The sequence below is a fragment of the Neoarius graeffei genome, chromosome 5 (genome assembly GCF_027579695.1).
Source record: "Neoarius graeffei isolate fNeoGra1 chromosome 5, fNeoGra1.pri, whole genome shotgun sequence".
NCBI lineage: Eukaryota > Metazoa > Chordata > Actinopteri > Siluriformes > Ariidae > Neoarius > Neoarius graeffei.
This window is the reverse complement of record NC_083573.1, coordinates 96714791-96732771: the sequence shown is the minus strand read 5'-3', so window position 1 is coordinate 96732771 and position 17981 is coordinate 96714791. Positions and strand designations below refer to the sequence as shown.

At 44.0% G+C, this 17981-nt stretch overlaps 1 protein-coding gene across 7 annotated transcripts in view; it reads right to left on the bottom strand.

Annotated features, from left to right (window-relative positions):
* abi1a (abl-interactor 1a) overlaps nucleotides 1-17042 on the bottom strand; it is a 157658-nt gene extending 140616 nt beyond the window's left edge. For 3 of the 7 annotated variants that reach the window (XM_060922543.1, XM_060922545.1, XM_060922546.1), the window contains exon 1: nucleotides 16762-17041. In XM_060922543.1, coding sequence (XP_060778526.1) covers nucleotides 16762-16878 — 117 coding nt within the window. In that variant the 5' untranslated portion in view covers nucleotides 16879-17041. Of the gene's footprint in view, nucleotides 1-16761 lie in introns of all 7 variants that reach the window. The other 4 variants (XM_060922544.1, XM_060922547.1, XM_060922549.1 and 1 more) reach the window with 4 other exon arrangements.
* Nucleotides 17043-17981: the final 939 nt, after the last annotated feature.

The window sequence follows — 17981 nt, the reverse complement described above, 5'->3', positions numbered from 1 at the left end:
CAAGTTTTTTTTATTATCAAAATTCTCTCATTTTATTAAATATCGGAATGCATGTTTGATCGCTATTTTGTCGCTGCTATAGCAAGTTATGAGTGTTTGAAATATGCTCTGTAATATATCAGTCCATATGTCAAAGTGATGGCCGTAAACGAGATTCGCTGAGACCTGTGCGAGACATCGTAGGACGAAAATAAAACGTACAGCGGAAATCAAAGTGACCGACATCTGCCAACGTCATCAAAAGACGCGCACACCCTCTTTCGAATGCTGACGTAATCAAGCCGGAAGTTTTGTTTGTTTTGATAGCAATCAGGAAAGTTTGAAAAAAGTAGGCAGTGATCGTCATTTAAACTCATTTTTTGTGCAATACTTCGTTGGAAAAAAAAGTTTTCAAAATGGCGGCGCTGACACCTGGCTGACACTTCACGTTTCGAAGTCTCGCACAAGTCTCGTGAAGATCGCGTGGATAAGCGACGCCTGCCGTGGACCGAACGAACTAAATTCAACGCGGCTAAAAACCGAATAGGCCGATAAGTATCATATTTAATCGCAATTAGTTGCCGATACGAGTCACGATATAAGGTTACTAAAACCGAAAACGTCATTGAATAACACGTTAATTAAGAAATAAAGCAAGTTTAAAAATGACTTCAGTTCCCCTTTAAAGCCAGACTGCCTTTCAGATTTTTCAAGTGTACCCGTAGCTCATAAAAAGAATTTTCCCCAACACTCACTCATTTCTGTTTAGTGGATCGAAAGCTACTGAATTCGAATCACAGACTTCCAATTTTATTCGTTTTTTTTTAACAGAACAATTAATTAATTTATTTATCTCCACATGGCCCTAAATTCTCTGCTATTTTTTCCTGCTTCACCATGACCCAATACAAGATACTACGTCATGCATGACATCCCATGGTGGGCTTTCCCCGTTCACGCAAGGCATTGTGGGATACAAATTTGAAACAGGAGAGAAAAATGGAGGACGTGAGTGTGCGAATGAAACGTGAAAGATCGACTACAGTAATGGAAAGAAAGCGAGAAGAAAAGACGTTATGTTATATACGAAGGAAAGGAAACGCAGGAAATATCAAACTAATAAATATCGGCGCTCAGCGAGCACGTCGGTGTGATCAGCTGTTCGTTTAGCGACAGAATGATGGAAACCTGCGCATGCGCACACACGAACTTCCTCTGTCTGCTTGACTGCGTGAAGAAGCGAGCGATTTCATTCACATTATTTGCTTTAATCCCCTCAAATTAAATAACTTCCCAGCAACAGAACGGCCTGATATTTTGTGAGATATTACAGAAATAAACATATTGACGCTGACATATAAACACTGACCACATTTCAGACGGAACTCAATTTCACCGATTTTATGAAATCGAAAGGCCGTCTCGCTTTAATAAACTGTTTTCTTTCTATGATGGACAAAATTGTTTTTGTCTTCAAAACTTGTCAATATCTTTTTCTGAGCTGATTTTATCCTCATAAAGTTAGTTTTTTACAAGTTTACTGACAGTTTATTAATGTCGCAAAATTTCTTAACTTTGACTAATTCTTGGTCAACTATATTTTGCTATTCATAATTTTGCTTCTCGATGACGGATTCGATAAAATGACTTACAGGAGGCACTTTGTCACGTTTTACGTATCAAGAGATGGTAAAAGTTTAGTTTGCCGACTGGCCCGTCAATGCTGTGTCATACACACACACACGTGCGTGCATGTGTGTGCAACTTCCTCTCAGCACCCAACCACACACAACCAAATGCTGAGGCTTCTGATTTCCACACAGCCAGTGGAGTGATCCAGCACATGCAGGTCAGATGCAGCCTGCTGATAAGATTCCGCCACGACACGACGTCATCCTGACACACCTGATAAAACCCCGCCCGAATTACACCGCTGAGACGGCGACCTGCATACCGGAGCTCTCAAACTCAAATCCCGGGATCATTTCAGGATACGTTTCTGTTGGGTTTTGGTATTATTGAGTCACAGAGGTCATGTGACGTACAGCACATCCTTCAGACGGTGACGCATTAATACGAAGGCCACAGTGAACTGAATCACACAGTAAGGAATTTCCCTCTTCGTCTACAAATCGCTCCAATTTCCAGACACTTCTCCAGTTCCGCTGCCCCAGTTCAGGATTCTCCTCCTCTTGAGGTTACTCTGGTGAAACTGGGTGTGAGACAGGAATACACCCGGGACGGGATGACAGGTCATTACTGAAGTTTTTAAATCAGCTGGCTGAATAAATAAATAAAAATAAATCAGCTGTTGTTGTAGGAGAAACAGTAAACAGCGTGTGTATGTGTTTCTCTTTTTGTATCTTGCACACACACAGAGCAAGACAGAGAGAGAGAGAGAGAGAGAGAGAGAGAGAAAGAGGCCAACAGTAAGAGAGAGAGACCAACAGAGAGAGAGAGAGAGACACTGACTCAGAGAGAGAGAGAGAGAGAGAGAGAGAGAGAGAGAGGGAGAGGGGTGCAGACTCAGAGAGAGAGAGAGAGAGAGAGAGAGAGAGACTCAGAGAGAGAGACAGACTCAGAGACACACAGACTGACTCAGAGACACACAGACTGAGTCAGAGACAGAGAGAGAGACTCAGAGAAAAAGAGAGAGACAGACTCAGAGAGACTCAGAGAGAAAGAGAGAGACAGACTCAGAGAGAGAGACTCAGAAAGAGAGACTCAGAAAGAGAGAGAGAGACAGACAGACAGACAGACTCAGAGAGAGACTCAAAAAGAGAGAGACAGACAGACTCAGAGAGAGAGAGAGAGAGAGAGACAGACAGACAGACTCAGAGACAGAGAGAGACTCAGAGAGAGAGACACTCCAAAAGAGAGACAGACAGACTCAGAGACAGAGAGAGAGAGAGAGAGAGAGACAGACAGACTCAGAGACAGAGAGACTCAAAAAGAGAGAGACAGACAGACTCAGAGAGAGAGACAGACAGAGAGACAGACTCAGAGAGAGAGACTCAGAAAGAGAGAGAGACAGACAGACAGACTCAGAGACAGAGACTCAGAGAGAGACTCAGAGAGAGAGAGACTCAAAAAGAGAGACAGACAGACTCAGAGAGAGAGAGAGAGACAGACAGAGAGAGACTCAGAGAGAGAGAGAGACACTCCAAAAGAGAGACAGACAGACTCAGAGACAGAGAGAGACTCAAAAAGAGAGAGACTCAGAGAGAGAGAGAGAGAGAGACAGACAGACAGACAGACAGACAGATTCAAAGACAGAGAGAGAGAGAGAGAGAGACTCAGAGAGACTCGGAGAGAGAGAGAGACAGACAGACTCAGACAGATGCAAAGAGAGATTAGGAGAGCAATATAGATAAAACAACAGAGAGAGAGAGAGAAAGAAAACGTGTTCCTCTTTCCTAGTAATGTGCCAGTTTTTAATTCATATCTATATTTTACTGATAATTTCTCAGGAACTGTTGCAGTCAAATGTCACATCGGTCTTCTGTATTCTGTTCGAGACTCAATTTCACAAGTAACTGTTCAATTTCCATGTAGACGCGCGTGTGTGTGTGTGTGTGTGTGTGTGTGTGTGTGTGTGTGTGTGTGCACGCATTAGAGTCTGTATGTGATCTCCTGAATGTACACTCACTTTTATTTAATACTTTGCCATTTTTAATCCTATATTTCACAAAGTTCGAGTTACTAATTATAATAATTCCTCGCTAGTTATATTTTTCCTTCACCAAACCACGGTGTATCATTATCTAGCGACATTTATTTCAGTGCTAGCTTTTCGCTAACTTGCTATTTATATGTTTAGTTTTGGTCCAGCCTCATGTTGTAATACACACACTGCTACATGCTAGCTAAACATTTATCGCTAGCTAGTTTGCGCTAAGACAGCTCCAGGCGTCTAGCGTCAGTGTTCTCACAAACTTAACCCTTTAAACGCGTGCTTGTGTTTCCAGGTCCATGGAAGTTACATTAGAGAGTAATTTTAATCATCGAGAGTATTTTCTTAGCAATTTATTAAAACATCTGAGGAAAGTGTTTGCTAGCTAAATCTAAATCTTTGTCATTAGCTAACCTGGGCTTTTTCTCGCATAACTAACCTCGAAGTTAACAAAGAACGCATCATGCGTTTGTGTTTCCGGGTTCAGGGGACGTTAAGTGTGTAATTTTAGTTGTTGAGAGTCTTTTTTTTTAGTAATTTAGCAACACACGTGAGGTAAATGTTTGCTAGCTAAGTCTTTGTCACTAGCTAGTTTGGGCATTTGAATTTGCGGTTGCTTAGCAACAGTGTTTTCAGAAGTTTTACTGCTTAAACAGCATTATGTTTGGGGACAGAAGACGAGTGCAGGAAACTGGGGGAAAGGCTGAATATCCCAACACATGGTGCATGCACACACACACACACACACACACACACACGGTTAATAAGTGGGACAGTGGCCTCGTTCCACCATCTGCCGCTATATCGCTACGGTGATACGAGGACCCACATCGAGCGTGCTCAGACCTCTGAGCCAAACTCACACGAAAAACAAACACGAGTCAAGACAAGACATGATCTCAAACACACCAGGGCAGGGCGTGTTTCCATCTCTCCGTCAGTCAGGGAAAGCTGAGCGTAACAGAACACAGTAAACGATCAGGCCTGTAAATCAGGTTGCGGTCCTGAAAACTACAGCAAAGCAAAAAAAAAAAAAAAAACCTGGCACGGTGCTTCTTCTGAGCGCTGGTGTGTCCGGCTCGACTCGTCAAACGAGACCGAGTCAAGGAATTTTCACCTCATCAAAGAGAGGTACAGGAATCACACACACAGGAAGATAAAGAGCTCTCACACACACTCACAAATAAACAGGTGCTCGAGTTCATCATACGACCTGGATAGGTTTTAACCCAAATGGTTACACGGCGTAATATTTCAGCATTCATGACCCAAATCAGACCTAGCCTGCTCTCTCTCTGTATACGCTGAACTACAGTCATGGCCAAAAGTTTTGAGACGGACACAAATTTTGGCTTTCACAAAGTTTTCTGCTTCAGTGGTTTTAGATCTTTTTGTCAGATGTTTCTATGGTCTACATTCATGACACAGGACTCATGCTAGCGCTCACCTTTTCTTCTCCGGACCATCGTTTTTCCAGATGTCCCAAGCAGTCTGAAGGGGGCTTCATCAGAGAAAACAACTTTAAAAAAAAAAAAAAAGTTACCAGGTTTTTTTGTTTAGGTAAATGAAGCCCCCTTCAGACTGTTTGGGACATCTGGAAAAATGATTGTCCGGAGAAGAAAAGGTGAGCGCTACCATGAATCCTGCATCAAGCCAACAGTAAAGCATCCTGAGACTATTCATGTGTGGGGTCACGTCTCATCCAAGGGACTGGGCTCACTCACAGTTTTGCCCAAGAACACTGCCATGAATAAGGAACGGTATCAAAACATCCTCCAAGAGGAACTTCTCCCAACAATCCAGGAGCAGTTTGGTGAGAACGCTTTTTTTCCCAGCATGATGGAGCGCCACGTTGTCACAAGGCAAAAGTGATGACTAATACCCCTTTTCCACCAAATCAGTTCCAGGGCTGGTTCGGGGCCAGTGCTGGTGCTGGTTCACAACTCGTTCAACTTGCGAGCCAGCTGAGAACCAGTTTGCTTTTCCATAGCTCGCGGTGCTAAGGGAAGACATGTCATTACGTCGCTGTATACGTCAGTTACGTCGCTACGTTTGCATAAACCTTGGTGCGAATATCGAAGCAAAAACAACACGGAAGAAGCAGCAGCAACAACAACAACAATAATAATAATAATGGATGACTTCGCGTTTGTACAGCTGCTGCTTCTCGTCGCATAAAAATGGCGATCTTTCGCAGTCTTGTTATTGTTGTTGGTCTGAACAACTCCACCCCTCCGCTGACGTAAGCGGTTCTTTCCTCTGGCCCAGCAGAGAGTTGGTGCTAGCCTGGAACTGGTTTTTCTGGCCCCAGAGCCAGTTCTTTGTCAGTGGAAACAGAAAACCCGGTTCCAAACTAAGCACTGGCCCCGAACCAGCCCTGGAACTGCTTTGGTGGAAAAGGGGCATAAGTGGCTTGGGGAACAAAACATTGAAATTTCGGGTCCATGGCCAGGAACCTCCCGAGATCTTAATCCCATTGGGAACCTGTGGTCAATCCTTAAAAAGCAAAGTGGACAAACAAAAACCCAAAAATTGGGATAAACTCCAAGCACTGATTCTGCAAGAATGGGCTGCGATCAATCAGGATTTGGCCCAGAAGCTGGAGTCTTGAAAAAGAAGGAAGGATCAACACTGTAAATCTTGACTCTTTGCATAAACTTGTCAATAAAAGCCTCTGGAACTGATGAAATGCTTATAACTGTACTTCAATACGCCATAGAAACATCTGACAAAAAGATCTAAAAAACACTGAAGCAGCAAACTTTGTGAAAACCAAAATTTGTGTCCGTCCCAAAACTTTTGGCTATGACTGTACACTTCCTTCATCTGTGATTGGAACAGATCAGCAGTGGAGCGGAGCGGTGTTGGTTAGGTTTGTGGTCTGGGTTGTAAATTCAAACCCCGTGCTTGGCTTGAAGACTTTGGATTGTTACAAAAGTGTCCTGCAAAACCATTCACCAAAAAAAAAAAAAAATCATACCAGGAACTCAAGCACTCATAAGCTTCAATATAAGACTACGGTCACACTAGAACTCGCAATGGGTTATTAATGAAAATGAGGCATTTTGGTCGCGATAAGTTGTGGTCACGCAGCAGGCGAACACTTGATGTTCTTTTAAGGAGACATGGCATTTTTCCTCCGAGGCATATCAGCATCCGGCAGGAGAATGAACGACCGCCAATGCATTGCTCAATAGATTTCAACAACGTGTGACATCAGCGCCGATCACAAATGCGTCGCCAAATATTCATGAACCCTTCGTCCAACCAATAACGAACCTTGGCAAAGAATGTAAACGCACTTCAAGTCTCGGCGAAGGTTATGCTGTACCTCAGGGATAAATCAATCAAAGTTCTTCCCACACCATGTGGCGCGTAGGGCGGCGCCGAGCTCCGTTTCCGTAGCCCTCGGCCTCTCACCTATTACGTAGCTAGGGTTACAGTGGGGGGCGGGTCCTCTGGTAACCGCGAGAGTTTGACTCCCCACTCGCATCTGTATTGCAGCGTGCCTTGCCAGACGGCAGTAGGTACTGTTTTTTTATGATGGTCTTTGGTATGACCCGACCGTGAGTAGAACTCGCGATCTCCCGATCAAGAGGCGGACACGCTAACCACTAGGCCAACTCGCGGTCTGTACCTCAGGGAAAAGGATTCGACATAAATACATCTCAAGAGGCTTGGCAACAGTTGAGCTTCAGGAAGTATTCCCAAACCCATCTACGAGTATTCGCTGCTTAGTTTGCCGATGAAAACAAACACCGCCACCGGATTTCAATGCATGTATTGAAATTTTTCGCAACGTTTTTGGCCAATCATGAGGCGGAGACGCAGAAGCAACTCGTGAAACAGCTCGGAGAACGCTCGCTGTTCATCGCACGATTGGTGGCGATGATACCGATTTTCCGTCGCTGAGTATTCGCAAACTAAAGCTGTAAGGTGACCAAGTGTGGCTTTCTGCTCTCAGTTCTGACTGGTCAAGAAGGTGTTGATTAATTTCCTGTAACCGCGGCTTTAACAGAATTTCCATATGATTGATATGTTTAATCAGGTGAATATGACCGTAATCAGGCCATCCTTAAAAAAAATTTGTTTCCTGTCCACCAGGTGAGCAAAAAATTTTCATTCAGGAGGGAGGGATTTTTATATATATATGGATGGATAAGAAATCGCAATGCTGTGTTTGCTTTTTCTTTCAGTACTTTATTACAAAAGCAGACACATTTAATAAAATATGACGGTTTAATCAACTGAAACTTGTACAAAAACTTTAAGTTAGCATTTTAAATGCTGACTGCAACATTTACAAAACTTTTACAAAAGGTACTTAAAATGTCCGACACACGGACTTTTTGTAGTTCTAAATCGAGCGTTAGGCCGAGTTCGGATGAAATTACACTATTAAAATGATCACTGAATGATTTGTTTTTCTGAATCTTTACTATTTTGTTGTTCGCTAGAATACCATTTTGCGATTTCACACTTAAGCAAATGTTTGAAAACTCCGGATCTCCTTCCTTCATGGTGGCTGGCGTTTTTTTGTGCCGCACGGCGCATGCGCAGAGCTGATTCAGTTCTATATTCTGCGCAGAATGCAGGGCTTTCCACAAGCGCCGGCTGCCGGCCACACAATTAAGTCCAGCCGGCTACTTTAATGACTATTATTTTTGTAGCCCACAGGCTCTAAATATTAATTTTCGATTTTAATAAAATTAAATGTTTATCTAACGGACTGACAATAATGTCAAACTGAACCGCACTCATTTAAGTTGTGATTCGCGCTGTTTGTACCGATAATAACCACAAATTCCCCGCAGACTTCGTTGATCAGGGGAGAGTAACTCATCCGCAGCCCTGACATGCGGTGTGTGTGCGCGCGCACTCGGCGGAGGCAGTAGTGTGTCGGAGGGAACAGAAGCAGAGATGACGCTTATTTTGTCTCCGGTAAACCAGTCTTCTCTCGTTCAATTCCGTGCTGGCATCAAAAGACACCGCTGGTTGTAAATGAACCCAAACTGAGTGGTTGGAGTGTATTTTCATACACAAATGGAGAAATGTTGGCTGAGTGTGTAATTGTGTCGCCCCACTGCAGACCGTTGTCGTTGTTAATTCATAGCGTGCTCAGCTGCGTGAATGTGTCATGCACCGAAAAGATGGCTACGTTCACACTGCAGGCTGAAGTGACTCAAATCCGATCTTTTCGCCCATATGTGACCTGTATCCGATCTTTTATTGACAATATGAACGACACAGATCCGATTTTTTCAAATCCGACCCAGGCCGTTTGGATATGTGGTCCTAATTCCGATTCCTATCCGCTCTTTTCATATGCGACTTCAGTCTGAACCGTCAGGTCGCGTTCATCCGACTTACACGTCATCAACAAGCCACAAACGTCACTATTCTGCGCTGAAGTAGGCGGCGGGTCTCTCAAAAAAGTTACAACAACATGGCGCATAATCACGGGTGCAGATAGAGGGTGGGACGAGTCATATTTAAATTCACCTCGTTCGGTCCCCCCCACTTATAGGGAGGAAAAAACGTCTATGCTGTCTTTCTTTGCATAAGGCAAACCTCACGGAAAAATCAAAAGACTAATTACCATTCGGTTTATTGAGGTGCACGGCAGTGTATACATAGTTGCAACAACTCACATAAAACAAAACAAAGACTGATATTCGGTTGGTTGAGCTGCGCAGACTGCACAGGTTGCGAGCTCGAGCTTGGTTGCTATGGTTACTAACAACAAGTTTGACAGGCATATTGGGGTTGGGGTTGGTTTGCTGGCAGCTTTGTCCCCCCCAGTTTTTTGTCCCCCCCAGTTCAAAAAACGTATCTGCGCCCCTGCGCATGACATCAATGCGAGGGACGCTTCGGGCTGTGAAGGTTCTGAATCTTCTCAATGGAAGGACGCAGAGGTTAGGGAGCTGATTTCCATTTGGGGGGATGCAGCTATTCAAGCTAGATTGGATGGGTCATACCGCAACCGGGCGGTTTTACTTCCGTAAACACTGGCCATGCTCACTGCGTGTGACGTCGTCGTATCCTGCAATGCGCATGCGGAACACTTTTAGGTCGCTTTTCGTTCATACTGAGGATCACATACAAGTCGCATATATTTGTTAATGTGAACGACCTCACAAAAAAATCGGATTTCACAAAAAAATCGGAATTGAGCATTAAGCCTTGCAGTGTGAACGTAGCGTAAGAGATTTACAAGCCAGGAACGCCTCATGATGCAATACGCAAGAAAAGAAAGAAGATTTGCTGCCATTTTACTTTGTATTTGAGTAAAGTGAATAAATAAATGGTCTGTGGAAAATACATTTAATCCTGGGAACTGCGTGCACAGGAGTTTATTTTGTGTTCACTCCCCCCGGCTGGCTACTTATGTGTCATGGCTGGCTAGTATGAGCCTTAGTGGAAAGCCCTGGGAATGCGGAAATGTCAAGTTCGATTTTAGATTTACGAACCCGAAAAAAACGTCGAAAAACCGGCGTTAAAAAAAAAATTTCAACCGCACAAACGGCACTCACCCGGCCGGTGGACCGGAAACAGAACATTTTTTAATAATGGCCCCATCTCTACAGTAGCAGTAGAGATACCGTCTCCATGGATAAAAAGTTTGGAAAGTATGAATCAGTGGCAAATTACTGTAGTAAGAGGAACAAAACACTTGAAACACAACACCATCGTTGATTCGTTTCATACCACAGCACAGCACGTCCCTAACTGTATTATTCCTGTATAAATGTTACATTTACGTTCATTTAACAGACACTTTTCACCCATAATCCATGCCTCAAGCTGAGCAGATTCAGATTAAACTCCTGAGACTTGAACTCACAACCTTCTGGTTTCTCCAACAGCTTTGGGTTTCATGAAGCACTTCTGTTCTAATAATTTACTCAGGAAAGGACTTCTCCCCTCCACCACCTCAGACTGATTCCTTACACTGAGGTAATGATCTCAGAACCCCCTGTGTGGGTTTGTGTGAATGTTCCACACTTCGTATAATACCCCAGACCCTGAGACGAGTCTTCCTCCGTAACGCCGCGTCCAGCACGCAGAGGAGGAACAAGAGCATAACAAATCGGACCAAAGCAGGCAAAGAGCCTCGGTGTGTCTGGAAAGTGGATTCCTTCGAAGTACATTTTAACCGGAAAAAACACAATAAATCAAACCTGAAACAAAACCAAACCCCAGAAGGAGAAATGTGCTGATGAAATGATTACCAGGAAATTCAGAAGGAGTTTAAAGAGCAAAAGGAGAAGTGGCACACATGTGGCAACAGAACGATGAGAGAGAAAAGCAAGCGGCCTTTCCACATGAACAAAACACAAAAGCAGGAGCTGAGGGACAGATCTGCCTTCGTTAAGTAGCGTCTGTGTACGCCTGCTTTCCGTTCAGTAGCGGCTGCACATGCCTTCGTTCATTAGCGTCTGCGTTCACGTTCATTCAGTCGTGCCGGTGTTCGCTCAGTAAGCGGCTGCATACGCCTGCGTCCGTTCAGTAGCGGCTGCAGGGCTGCGTTCTTCGATAGCATCTGCACTCGTTCAGTAGCGGCTGCGTGTGCCTGCTTTCGTTCAGTAACGGCTGCATCTGCGTTGGTTCAGGAGTGGCTGTGTGCGCCTGCACTTGTTCAGTTGCACCTACGCTCGTTCAGTAGAGCCTGCGCTTGCGGGGCTACATTCTTCAGTAGCGCCTGCAGGGCTGTGTTCGTTCAGTAGCACCTGCTTTCGTTCAGGAGCGCCTGCAGGGCTGCTTTCTTCAATAGTGTTTGCGCTCGTTCAGTAGCGGCTGCGTGCGCCTGCTTTCGTTCGGTAGCGGTTGCGGGGCTGTGTTCGTTCAGTAGCACCTGCTTTTGTTCAGAAGCAGCTGCAGGGCTGCATTCTTCAATAGCGTCTACGCTCCTTCAGTAGCGGCTGCGTGCGCCAGCTTTTGTTCAGTAATGGCTGCATCTGCGTTCGTTCAGTAGTGGCTGTGTGCGCCTGCGCTCGTTCAGTTGCACCTGCGCTCGTTTAGTAGAGCCTGCACTTGCGGGGCTGCGTTCTTCAATACCGTCTGATCTCATTCAGTAGCGCCTGCTTTTGTTCAGTAGCGCCTTTAGGGCTGTGTTCGTTCAGTAGCACCTGCTTTCATTCAGTAACGGCTGCATCTGCGTTGGTTCAGGAGTGGCTGTGTGCGCCTGCACTTGTTCAGTTGCACTTACACTTGTTCAGTAGAGCCTGCGCTTGCAGGGCTACATTCTTCAGTAGCGCCTGCAGGGCTGTGTTCGTTCAGTAGCACCTGCTTTCATTCAGGAGCGCCTGCAGGGCTGCTTTCTTCAATAGTGTTTGCGCTCGTTCAGTAGCGGCTGCGTGCGCCTGCTTTCGTTCGGTAGCAGTTGCGGGGCTGTGTTCGTTCAGTAGCACCTGCTTTTGTTCAGAAGCAGCTGCAGGGCTGCATTCTTCAATAGCGTCTACGCTCCTTCAGTAGCGGCTGCGTGCGCCTGCTTTTGTTCAGTAATGGCTGCATCTGCGTTCGTTCAGTAGTGGCTGTGTGCGCCTGCGCTCGTTCAGTTGCACCTGCGCTCGTTTAGTAGAGCCTGCACTTGCGGGGCTGCGTTCTTCAATAGCGTCTGATCTCATTCAGTAGCGCCTGCTTTTGTTCAGTAGCGCCTGCAGGGCTGTATTCGTTCAGTAGCACCTGCTTTCGTTCAGGAGCGCCTGCAGGGCTGCTTTCTTCAATAGTGTCTGTGCGTGCCTGCATCTGCGTTCGTTCGGGAGCGCCCGCAAAGCTGTGTTCGCTCAGTAGCATCTGTGTTCGCTCAGTAGCATCTGTGCATGCGTTCAGTAGTGTCTGTGTTCAGCTCAGATTTTTTTCCCTTATCTTTTCTCTCAGGAAAACCTGATGAACTTTAAGGACCACATTAGAACACCGTTCACTGAACACCTGTGTGACTCTTACTGCTTATTCTCACAAAACAAAACCAGAAACCTGCAGCTGGATTAAAATCAAATCAACTGAATCAAATGAACTGAGGGAAGATAAAGAGAGGAAGCAGCATCAGGAGGGAAAACACACTCCGTGTCTCACACACGAAGGAACGAGAGCCGTACGGAGCGAAAGTGTTCGAGCGGTTCATCCGTAATCGTTTATCCATCAGATCCTCTCCCGGAAATATCATCAGGTCAGATGGTGAGACTCAGGAGGGATGAAAGCAGGAGGTTTTCAGGGGAACAGGGACTGAAGCTGCACACGTTCATCCACTGCTTACACACATTCATCAGCGTTACAGACACACCTCACTCCGCCTCAACACCTCCACTCTTACTGTTCACGGCTCGGTGACACGCTAATCATCAATACCGAGATAAATTATGTTCGAACAGTCTCAAAAATGTGTGTTTCTCTATAATTATACACTTTTAAATTAATTACAAACTCACTAAAAGCAGCTGACGTGTTACGATTTTGTACTTAATCCAGTGAAATGTTCAAGTTTCTGCAGATGTTTAGATTTTTTCCTCCTGTTCAGAATTGTTTATTTACTTATCAGTGAAAGTGAGTGAATAGTTCAGAACTTATTTAGATGTTAAATAAAGCACCACTGAACGGATTGATTTATTGAAAACGCAATACTGCTTTTTGTACCACGCCTAAACAACAAAAACAAATAATAATATATTCACTATTAATAATAATAATAATAATAATAAAAAAATCAACCACTGATGGTATTATTATTTTTTTAAATATATATAATAATAATAATAATAATACCACCAGTGGTTGATTTATTATAATAATAATAATAATAATAATAATAATAATACCACCACCAGTGGTTGATTTATTATAATAATAATAATAATAATAATAATAATACCACCACCAGTGGTTGATTTATTATAATAATAATAATAATAATAATAATAATAATAATACCACCACCAGTGGTTGATTTATTATAATAATAATAATAATAATAATAATAATACCAGTGGTTGATTTATAATAATAATAATAATAATAATAATAATAATAATAATACCACCACCAGTGGTTGATTTATTATAATAATAATAATAATAATAATACCACCACCAGTGGTTGATTTATTATAATAATAATAATAATAATAATAATAATAATAATACCACCAGTGGTTGATTTATTATAATAATAATAATAATAATAATAATAATAATACCACCACCAGTGGTTGATTTATTATAATAATAATAATAATAATAATAATAATAATACCACCACCAGTGGTTGATTTATAATAATAATAATAATAATAATAATAATAATAATACCACCACCACCAGTGGTTGATTTATTATAATAATAATAATAATAATAATAATAATAATAATACCACCACCAGTGGTTGATTTATTATAATAATAATAATAATAATAATACCACCACCAGTGGTTGATTTATTATAATAATAATAATAATAATAATAATAATAATAATAATAATTAACCACTGGTGGTATTACTATTATAAAAAAATAAAATAAAAGAAGAAGAAGAAGAAGAAGAAGAAAAATCAACCACTGGTGGTATTATTATTATTATATATTTTAAAATAATAATAATAATAATAATAATAATAATAATAATAATAGGGCGGTACGGTGGTGTAGTGGTTAGCGCTGTCGCCTCACAGCAAGAAGGTCCGGGTTCGAGCCCCGTGGCCGGCGAGGGCCTTTCTGTGCGGAGTTTGCATGTTCTCCCCGTGTCCGCGTGGGTTTCCTCCGGGTGCTCCGGTTTCCCCCACAGTCCAAAGACATGCAGGTTAGGTTAACTGGTGACACTAAATTGACCGTAGGTGTGAATGTGAGTGTGAATGGTTGTCTGTGTCTATGTGTCAGCCCTGTGATGACCTGGCGACTTGTCCAGGGTGTACCCCGCCTTTCGCCCGTAGTCAGCTGGGATAGGCTCCAGCTCGCCTGCAACCCTGTAGAACAGGATAAAGCGGCTAGAGATAATGAGATGAATGAGATGAGATTATCTGGTCATGAGCTTTGGGTAATGACCGAAAGAACAAGATCGCGGATACAAGCGGCTGAAATGAGTTTCCTTCGCAGGGTGGCTGGGCGCTCCCTTAGAGATGGGGTGAGAAGCACAGTCACTCGGGAGGCGCTCGGAGTAGAGCCGCTGCTCCTCCACATCGAGAGGAATCAGCTGAGGTGGCTCGGGCATCTCTTTCGGATGCCTCCTGGACTCCTCCCTGGGGAGGTGTTCCAGGCATGTCCCCCCGGGAGGAGGCCCCGGGGAAGACCCAGGACACGCTGGAGGGACTATGTCTCTCGGCTGGCCTGGGAACGCCTTGGTGTTCTTCCCGAGGAGCTGGCCGAGGTGTCTGGGGAAAGGGAAGTTTGGGCTTCCATGCTTAGACTGCTGCCTCTGCGACCCGGCCCCAGATAAGCGGAAGATGATGAGATGAGAGACGAGATAAATAATAATAATAATAAACCACTGGTGGTATTATTATTATTATTATTATTATTATTATTTATAAAGACAGGAAACAAACAAACAAAAAATCTGGAGAAAAACAAAATCCTAGAAAACCCAATGTTTGTTGTTAATTTTGCAACGCTAAAGTCCAGACTGAGCTGTCCGCACTGCTCCCGTAAAATAAACTCAGACGAAATTAAGTTAGTTGGCCAAATTGTGTCTAAAAGTAAACAAACAAAAACAAACAAACAAACAAAAAACAATTCCAACTAAGGAGCTTAAGTTTACGAGAGAGAGAGACATCAAGAGTTAAAAAGAGTTTGGTGAAAAAGTTTTAGCACCCCAACCCTTTAAACTGATTCCCAGTGAAACAGAGTGTTTGAGGAGGAAGAGGAGCATCATCATCTCCCTCAACCCCCTCAATTATCATCATCATCATCATCATCTCCCTCAACCATCATCATCTCCCTCAACCCCCTCAACCATCATCATCTCCCTCAACCATCATCATCTCCCTCAACCATCATCATCTCCCTCAACCATCATCATCATCTCCCTCAACCATCATCATCTCCCTCAACCATCATCATCTCCCTCAACCCCCTCAACCATCATCATCTCCCTCAACCCCCTCAACCATCATCATCTCCCTCAACCCCCTCAACCCCCTCAACCATCATCATCTCCCTCAACCCCCTCAACCATCATCATCTCCCTCAACCATCATCATCTCCCTCAACCCTCTCAACCATCATCATCATCATCATCATCATCCTCAACCATCATCATCATCATCATCCTCAACCATCATCATCATCTCCCTCAACCATCATCATCTCCCTCAACCCCCTCAACCATCATCATCATCATCATCATCTCCCTCAACCATCATCATCTCCCTCAACCCCCTCAACCATCATCATCATCTCCCTCAACCATCATCATCATCTCCCTCAACCATCATCATCATCATCATCATCATCTCCCTCAACCATCATCATCTCCCTCAACCATCATCATCATCATCATCATCATCCTCAACCATCATCATCTCCCTCAACCATCATCATCATCCTCAACCATCATCATCTCCCTCAACCATCATCATCATCATCATCATCTCCCTCAACCCCCTCAACCATCATCATCATCCTCAACCCCCTCAACCATCATCATCTCCCTCAACCATCATCATCATCATCCTCAACCATCATCATCTCCCTCAACCATCATCATCATCATCATCATCCTCAACCATCATCATCTCCCTCAACCCCCTCAACCACCATCATCATCATCATCTCCCTCAACCATCATCCCCCCTCCTCCTCAGCCGGACCCCAAACACCGCGGCGCTTTACACCACTCGCCTCGACACACCCTCGGGATAATCCACACACACTTAAAGAAGAGAAAAGAAAGAAAGAGTGCTGGAAAGAGTGGAGTAAGAGCCGGAGAAAGTGGAGGAGTGTGTGAGGAGTGTGTGAGGACCGGAGCGGCGCGGCGCTTATTCACTTTACACCCTTTATTTCCTCTCCATGTTCCCGACAATAGCGCGCGCACACACAGGAGGGACACACCGCACGCTTCCCTCCTCACTTCCGGTGTGAGAGAGAGAGAGAGAGAGAGAGACAGATCGCTCAGCTTTACCTGGACATAGTTGTTCTCGCAGTAATCCGCGACCCTGCTCAGGTTCTGGTGGCTCTCCAGCAGCGCTCTCTTCCCCGCAGGAATCTCTTCCTCTAACAACATCTGCAGCTCTGCCATCTTACATGTCTCCGCATAGCACACTGACTCCCTCCGGCTCTTCCCTCTCTCTCTCTCTCTCTCTCAGAGGAGAAAAGCTCCCTCCTCCGGCGCTCAGGATTCCTACCAGCACTCACACACACACTTACACACTAACCAGTGCTCATCACCACAGCACGCGCACTGCTCCTCACAGACTGCGCAGTACGCTAGTGTACAAAAAGGGACGGGATGTTACCATGGCGACGCACACTAACACCCGGAAGTGAAACCTATAAACTAATTTGAGGATATTTTCAGAAGTAAATAAATAAGTGTGTTGCTTTCTTTGTTATATATTTTAAATATGCATATAATACTTACATACTAACTAATAAAGCTGGAACACTATTCCTGACATACTGTGCAGTACGGTAGTGTACAAGATTGGACAGGATGTTGCCATGGCGACACACACTAACACCCGGAAGTAAATCTTATAAACTAATTTCAACACGTTTTGATTGATTTTATTGAATAAATTCAATGTAAATACATACAAACAATTGTAAATACATTAAAAATACATGGATGACACAAGAAAGTGAAAACATTTATTTCCAGTGTGGTCCATAAAATCAAGTGACAACATGAAGAGGAAATATAGAATCTCATCTCATTCATCTCATCTCATTATCTGTAGCCGCTTTATCCTGTTCTACAGGGTCGCAGGCAAGCTGGAGCCTATCCCAGCTGACTACGGGCGAAAGGCGGGGTACACCCTGGACAAGTCGCCAGGTCATCACAGGGCTGACACATAGACACAGACAACCATTCACATTCACACCTACGGTCAATTTAGAGTCACCAGTTAACCTAACCTGCATGTCTTTGGACTGTGGGGGAAACCGGAGCACCCGGAGGAAACCCACGCAGACACGGGGAGAACATGCAAACTCCGCACAGAAAGGCCCTCACTGGCCACGGGGCTCGAACCCGGACCTTCTTGCTGTGAGGCGACAGCGCTAACCACTACACCACCGTGCTGCCCTCGCACATTTTTGTCACATGAAAAACCATTGTAATTCTCTTATCAGCATAAAAAAGTGAATGGGCTTGCTTTGTACCAATGTTGTTTTTTTTTA